Source organism: Passer montanus, unplaced genomic scaffold (assembly GCF_014805655.1).
Source record: "Passer montanus isolate IOZ18808 unplaced genomic scaffold, ASM1480565v1 scaffold2, whole genome shotgun sequence".
NCBI classification, from domain to species: domain Eukaryota; kingdom Metazoa; phylum Chordata; class Aves; order Passeriformes; family Passeridae; genus Passer; species Passer montanus.
In genome coordinates this window covers 22,074,984-22,083,144 of record NW_024366591.1, presented here as the reverse complement: position 1 = coordinate 22,083,144, position 8,161 = coordinate 22,074,984, and the positions used below count along the sequence as shown (strand labels likewise).

The 8,161-nt window shown below is 39.0% G+C and overlaps 1 protein-coding gene across 1 annotated transcript in view; it reads right to left on the bottom strand.

Annotated features, from left to right (window-relative positions):
- Nucleotides 1–211: 211 nt before the first annotated feature.
- FNDC1 (fibronectin type III domain containing 1) overlaps nucleotides 212–8,161 on the bottom strand; it is a 63,375-nt gene continuing 55,425 nt past the window's right edge. The window contains exons 16-20 of the mRNA XM_039706865.1: nucleotides 7,685–7,764; nucleotides 5,975–6,004; nucleotides 4,140–4,301; nucleotides 3,327–3,449; nucleotides 212–1,904 (exon numbers count right to left, since the gene is read on the bottom strand). Coding sequence (XP_039562799.1) covers nucleotides 1,789–1,904; nucleotides 3,327–3,449; nucleotides 4,140–4,301; nucleotides 5,975–6,004; nucleotides 7,685–7,764 — 511 coding nt within the window. The 3' untranslated portion in view covers nucleotides 212–1,788. The remainder of the gene's footprint in view (nucleotides 1,905–3,326; nucleotides 3,450–4,139; nucleotides 4,302–5,974; nucleotides 6,005–7,684; nucleotides 7,765–8,161) is intronic.

Below are 8,161 nucleotides of genomic sequence, written 5' to 3'. Positions count from 1 at the left end.
GCCCTTGGTAATTCCACACTAGCTGCTAACCATCTTCTAAAGAGAACAACACATTCACATGCTCCCAGTCCCTTACAAAAAGCTGACACTTAGTTCTGTCCCAAGGAGGACTTTTTGAAAGCTAACAATTTGTCACGTAGATTACTTGACACAGATGACCAGAAAGGATGAAATAGAAATTGAACCATGTATCATAGGTTTATTAGGGAAAAAAGTTATACTTCAAGACCATATATTTGGCACTGTACTGAAGCAAAAATATGTGAGCAAAATTAAAATGTTAAAACCCAGATCACCATGAAAAAGAAAATGCTCTTTTAATCACTTTAATTCCCTTTTTTGCCCCCATACAATTTAAAATAACTACAGGAAGCAATTCAAGAGGTGTTAGACCTACGCTACATGTAAGCTGGAGCAAGAGTGCAAGATGGACCAGAGACTGGATCTGTACCCCAGGTCACTGCTACTCTCCCAGGCTGCCAGAACAGGTGAGTCTTACTAACATGAGCAAAGGTTCTTGAGATGTTACCATGAAACATTATTGCAAGCTTCCAAATGCCTTCTAAAAAAATAATCATTACATCTTTCATTCATGTCACTTTCTGCTTCCTGGTGTGCTTGGAAGAGATGTTGGTAGTTTTTAAAAGGAAGTGTATCCCAATTTGTCCCTGTGGTCAAATGAGCTTCCTGCTAGTTGACTCCTGTATTGGTCGCTTGAGCTTCTTTTTGGAGAGCAAATAAGTTAAAAGCAGTTTGTAATTTTCAAATTACTCATCCTATGCCTCTGTACAGTAACATGAAAGATACTGACAAGGAATAAATAACATACAAAATAAGATGAGAATGGATTGAAGGAAAGTTGCACTAAAACTTTTAAATAGTAAAAGTATAGAAAACTTAACTGATGCTGATGAACGGCTGTGTATGTGTTTTTACTGGACTATACAGTGCCACTCTAACATGGATAGAGGAGTAGAAACCCATTGAATATCCAGTCCAAAGGTTGCCAAGGAAGTGGGACACAGCTCTTGATCAATAACTCAAATGTGACATCAACAGTACTCACAAGAAGAATACAGCTCTTTCCTCAATTAATATATTGTGCATAGAGATATTTCAAAGAATTAACAGCACCTTTTACATAAAAATTCCAAACATATTTATCTAGTGAACAAAAGATCTCAGCATCTCTAAGAAGTATTTCTGCAGATGTACAGTACTGTATTTATATAGATATAGATACAGATATATCTCAAAGTGAATTTACACTGTGACCTGGTGATTAGTCCAGCAGTGGATGAACCCACAGGGTAAGTCTTCAGGAGAATATACTGCCTTTGGTAGGTGGCCAGTTACATGGCATGATTGCATAGGGGAGCCCCATGGGGCAGCAAAAGACAGTTTAGCATCCCATTAAGCAAGCACAGCATGCTTAGGTCGTTCCTGTAAGATATAATAAACTTCCAAATTTTCATGGCTAATACAGTCCTAATTTTCACAGGTTGCACACATTGCAACCTTCTCTTTGTACCTTAAAGACACAGAAGAGGAAGGAAAGAAGGAAACTTATATCCCATCCCTGCTTCCAAGCAGAAATCAAGTAGCACCACAGATTTAGGCTGTTAAAGGGTGTCCATGTTTGTCTTCACGATGTGTTCTTGAGCAGCTGGTCTTCACTGGTCTGCCCCATTTATCTTGCTATTTTTCCTTTTCCAAATCAGTTGCTCACAATCCTCTGATAGAAATCATTTGGAAAGCATGGTCTACCTAAGACAGGAAAGCAGACTGCTACCATTTCCCTGGGATGGGCACACCACACTCATACCAGCCCACGTAGTAGTAGGGTGTTGTGTATCCAATGCGTCCAAATGATACAGGCTCCTGACGGTACTGGCGGTAATACCCTGCAGGGAGAAAAACACCCCTTTGTATTCCAGGACACAGACATAGCAGTTTAACAAAAGGACCAGATGCAGTGAGAGTCAATCCCTCAGCGCAAATGAAAGTTTACAAACTGTCTGGCAGGGAGTTGTATCAAAAGGGTATTGGCTAGCCCTGGTATTTGGCCAAGATCTTTCTTGAATGATCTAACTCTGGTCCTTCATATTTCTTGTAGTTTTGATTGGTTTTACTGCTCAAAATATCTTTAACTATTGTGTAATGCTGTGGTTTGCCAAAGAACTTCTGCATTTCACTCCAAAAAGTGGGCATATTTCAGCTGTGTTTATGAAGTTTCTAAGTCAGTTTAAATATATGAAGGACTCTGAGGCAAAAAATACCATCAAATCACATTATCTCACAGGGCTTAAGAGACTAGCAGCAAAAGTCAGCTTTTCACAAAACAAAAAGGTATAATTTCACGTGGTAAATACTGAGTTAAGCCCTCCCTTCCCCTTTTAATTCATCTGCAGAAAGAATGTGACTGCTTAAAGCATTATAAGAGGTGCAGCATTCTTGTCCACATAGCTCGTGCATTGGAACATCTGAAACACCCGTGGCTTGTGCCAATAATAAAACTTCTGTGTGCTCTCTATCTCTTAGACCTAGTATATGCACATCTGGATTAATCATCTGTCTTCTGAGCTAAGAAGTGCAGTACTTCACCGTGATATATAAATATCAATGGCTATTTCAGTTTCTTCCTGGTAACGGCACCATGCAAAGAATATCAACACATAATTTAACATGGAAACCACTAAAGCTAACTGAATAATTTAAACGAACAGACTTACTGAAAAGATTGGCTGACTTCTATGATAGGTTTCATTTTGGGAAGCAACCTATTTTCTACCTGGTGATGTGAGGTGAGCAATTTGCTCAGAGGAACTCCTTCAAGGTAAGAATTTTCCCTCTGAGACTGGTGTATCTACCAGGCCAGATAAAATTACCAGCCTTAAGTCACTGGACATATTCCTTTGTGTTTTGCATTGAATGAACGAAGAGGAATAATTCACAAAAGCTGTATTTGCAAAGACGTAGCTGGTTCCTTTAGGCACATGGAAGAGGTTTTGCATCTCAATTCAATGAAGCAGATCTTATCAATAAGAGAAAGGTTTCACAGACCTATACAATTATTTTGTGTTTCGTTTTTGCATTTTATCACTGCATAGTATTTGCATCATATGCTCCTTTCTTTCTGTCTCTGTCTCTGTCTCTCTGCACCCACAAATCCTCTGGGACTTGCATAATCTGTTCTCAGCTGGACTCCGCAGAGAGCTGCCAGCAGCTGTGGACAGAGCTCCACTCCCTACTCTGCTCCTTACCCCTTAATCCTACAGATGGGATAACAAGCTCCCGGCCAGCATCCCAATCCCCCATTGCTGTACCTCGGATCGTGGGCAGGGCTTCAATGTACGACTGAGGTCCCGTTCTTCCATCCAGGTGTGAATCCACAAACTGGCAGTGGTCTTCACCCCTGCCCCAGCTATCCCCAATGCTGTAGAAGGTATCTGAAGAGTGATACAGACAGATTACTAAACTCAGCAATACTTATGTCTAGGATACACTTTAGCACCAGGAAAGTAGGTGAGGAAGAAAGCAGGAAGAATGTTGCAGTGACACACAGAGTATTACCAATAAACAGTGACCAGAAAGAGGGAGGATGCTACCTTCACAGTATGGAAGCAGAAATTATGGAAAATAAATGGGTTACAGCTCGTTAAGGAGTAGTCCCCATTTTGCAAGTCCTAGGGCAGAGCACCACAGATGACAGGTGGAGAGAATTTCAACTGGATTAGTTGAAATATATCATGTGAAAGTAAAAAAACTCTCAATATGTCAATGCCATTAGTTTCAGTCTCAAACAAAAATTAAAAGTTGTGGAGCTCTCTTTCTCAAACAGACAGGGCTCTTTATCTCTTATTATTCAAACACTGTATTGAAGCTATATCAAGACACTACAATAGTCATTAGTATAGTCTGGAAGGCCATTGAGATGATCCCATTACCCCAGCTCAATAATATGGAAAGTTTTTTCATTATCTTTCAGGCAATGCACCTGTGTAAGAGCTGCTGCTAATTCTTCTTGAGAGAAGGACTCTAACATAGTGGTCAAACAATTCTGACACATATGAAATGAGGAAAACCAGAAGATGAAGAGACAAGTAATCATGTAGTAGGAAATTAATCTTGGTGCCTACCTTTCAGGTCATCACTGAGGTAAATTTTGTACCTTAAGGAGTTGCAAAGAACCACTCCTACAAACTTGCGGTACCAAGTTCGTTTCACGTACTGCTTGCCAGTGCAGTCTGAGTAAGTGGGGTCATATTTAAAAGTGAATGGGATCCAGATAGGCTCACCACCTCAGAGAAAAAATAATTTCCACATTAGGAACAGACTTTAACTCTTCAGTCCAAGTTTTGCAGAGTTTAACATCTAATAATATGTTTCAGAAGACATGCTGCAACAGATTAACGCGTGACTTTTTCATGCTCAGAAATAGTACTTCAAGAAAAAATATTATTAAAAATAAAGTTAGAAACTTTATTAAATCCCTCCTAGGCAGTAGACAAAAATAACTGTTAAAATTATTAAAATACGATTTCATGTACTGAACCACAGCTTTAAGTAAACAGTCTTAACTATTTCAGTAAGACTTCTGTACCTAGTGTTACACAGTTTCTCTTCTTAACAGCCTGATCTTAGGTCTGACAGTGACTTGCCTCTTAAGATTATAAAACATAACCCTTTTACAGAAGAACAGATGTTAGGAACTCTGTGGTGAGCAATATGCTGTGAAGTCTCTTCTTGCTATTTGGTTTAAAAGATCATATAAAAAATGTACTTTTCTATTTTGTTTTCCCAGATTATATCAAAACAGGTTAATTTTCAATAATAGACAAGTGAGACCTTTCCAGTGGAACTCTGTTCAGAGCATTGCTACAGATAGGACTCCTTAATTGTATTGCAAAAGAATAAATATTCCTACTGGCTTACCTAAATATTTGCTTTGTACTGCCAAGACAATACAATTTATTTTGAAATTGCTGTTGTATTAATGTATACAGAATAATACAAAATGCTTCCAATGTGATAATCGGTATTTTTCTCTCTAGCTACAGCCCAAAGGTCTGTTTTCACTCTGCTATTTCCAGGTAGTTTACAAATGAGATTGGAAGTTTCTTCTGTTAGTAATTCTTCCTCCCACTGGGCACATGGACCAAATCCTGCAAACACTTGCATGCGAGAAGCAACCACTGGTCAGCAATCCTCAGAGACTTCCAAGGACACAAAGAAACCAGACTAGCAAGCACAATGAAACAGAGAAGGAAGGGATATACTTTTTCATTTTTATGAAAAGTGTAGCAAAAAATCCAGGACCAACCATTTTAACACCTTAGGAAAGCTGATGGAGCATAGTAACCATGAGGTCTTTTTTCCTGCATCTCTTCTAAGGGCACATACTGGCTGGGGTTACACTACCAACATTCATGTCAGCGAGGTTAGCCCCAGCATCAGGAAGTCAGATCTTCAGATTATGGGCTGAACTAGCTTATTGCAAATTTGGAAATACAAAGCCTCCTAAACAGCTTTGTGGCATATTTTTCAGGTCAGTAACAAATTCTTGAATTTTTTAGCATTTATAAGGGCATGATGATTTCTACAGATGAGCAGCAGAACTAGAGAGAAACCTGATCCTGGCACTCAAGTTATGCTTAGGCACCTGAAGGACACAGATACTGAAGTAACATAGTTTACTGCTTTACAACAAGCAATTAAAGCTGTTGTACCAGGGAAAAAGATGGGCCAAAATCAAGTGTTTATTTGAACACATCTTTACAAGGTTTCTTTTCAGAAAATAGAATAACAGGTCCTAAGAAAAAATTGTTTTATGAATTACTCCTATTAATCACTACCTGTTCCTGCTTAAAACTGTACCTGAAACAACATGTTTAAGTGTTTCTAATTCCTATACTAGAACTGTTTTGCACAGGCTTTATGCACTTCATGAATGAAACAACAGAGTAAGACTTACCAGGTGGCCTAACAATGAGGAGAGGATTGTCTAGAAGAAAAAAACACATAGAAAATTTACTATTTTGTTCCAAACCTTGTTTTATAACATGAAACATATGGAGTCACTGATTGAACATTTTCAGTAAGATGCTTCATCCTATGATGGCATTCTTTATTGAATATTCTCATCAGCTCAAACCTTACACTTGCATTAGAAGAGCACTCTGAATTAGCAATTTCTTTCTCTTATGCCCTATTCCATCACTGTAACTATATCACCTGGACTTGCATTTGCTAACTGGTTTTTGTACTTGTGCCAGCTGCAAAGCCACCTTTGGTCACGACAAATGAAAGATCACTGCTGCAAACAAAACTTTAAATTTGGTGTATGTAACATGTTAAATAAAGCTCACAAGGGAGCTGATTTTGGATGGGAAAACCAGGCATTCAGGCCCATATGCTGGCAGCAGGAAAATGATCTGCAGGATACAGCACAGAATCATGGAATTATTTAGGTTGGAAAAAGGCCTTTAAGATCAGTGAGTCCACTGCCAGCTCAGCATTGCCAAGTCCTCCACTAAACCATGTCGCTCAGTGCCACATCTACACATTTTTAAAATACCTTCAGGGATGGTGGCTCCACCACTTCCCTGGTGGGAGCCAGGGCAGCCTGTTCCAAAGCTTGACAGTCCTTCTCTGGATGTGTTCCAGCACCTCAAAGTCTTCCTTGTAGTGAGGGGCCCAAAACTGAACACAGGACATGAGGTGCGACCTCAGCAGTGCCAAGTGCAGGGCACAATCACTGCCCTGGTTGTGCTGGCCACACTATTCCTGACACAGGCCAAGATGCCATTGACCCTCTTGGCCATCCGGGGCAATGTCAAATATTTTCCTTGGATTAATACTTGAGCCTCTTATTCATTTAATGAAAATCTGAATATGCTATCTAGGACCATTGACTTATCTCACATTTCTGTCTCCCTTCTGTGATGATTTACTTCCACAACTCTTAGTGGAGCTCCTGAAGTGAGCACTACAGAGGGAAGTCAAATGAGCAAGAGCAGAGACTGCGTAAACCCTATGCCATTGAAAGGGCACAATTTGCAAGAAACAGCAAGAACGTTCACTCAAGTGAAAACTGAAAAATTTGTTCTTTATTATTCAGTAGAGTCCCTGGCCTCTGTCTCAATGGAAGTAGAAGAAGAAACAGGCAAAACCTAGCACATTTAACTCACTATTTTTAGAAGGGATGTTGCTCTTGAATGTACTATTAACCCTGTGACAGAGCAACATTCCTTGTCAAAAAAAAACAAACAGAGAACTTTGCCTGTCTGATGGAACTACTGCTTTCTGTATTTCTTCCAGAGACAACTACTTCCAACTGTTTAGCTGTTCACAATTAGTAAACTAATTTACTAAATGTTTGGTGAATCTATCAAAGACTTTAAACTTCCCATTGTCTCTGTATTGCTGAACATTTGTATTTGAAATTCAACTTCCTGTTCCCCTGGAGCTGACTTTAACATCACTTACATTTTCATAGTGGCATTAGGAGTGCATATTATTTTCCTAGCTTAACTGAAAACAAATAATTAAATTTAAAAATCCCCAAAATATTATGAAAGCAGCAAGTCCAGAATAATGGCTGTTATTGGCATGCTGGTTTCAGTCATTGTCCTGCACATCTGTTATTAGGAGTTTTGAGATGAAAATAAAAAGCAAACTGTACCAGATTCTGTGATAAAGGAGACTGAAGAGCTAACAGGTCCATAACCAAAGGGATTCTTTGCTTGAACTTTAAAATAATACCTGAAACAAGAAGAGAGGGAAAATAATATTGAAACAGATTCCATAGCAATTGCTAAATTATAAACAATACTAAAACAGGGTAAGAATCAAAGCTGAAGAATTCCACTGAGTATCCTTTGCATTAAATGGAGTTGGATACTGAGCCAGAGTATGAGCTGGCTGTTACAGACAAATGTCTCCTTTTTGCAATTGCTCCCATGCATATTTTTGGAACACTTATTTATGTATCATCCCCCTTCCAAAAACCACATACAACGACATCCACTTTCTACGAAACAAAAGACTAAAAGAAAAAGTTGCAAGGAAATAAAATCCTGATCTCAGGAACAGTTTTAAACCGGATTAACTCCTAGGCAAGCAGCGGTGTAAACACTGCTGCAAACAGAAACTGCATCAG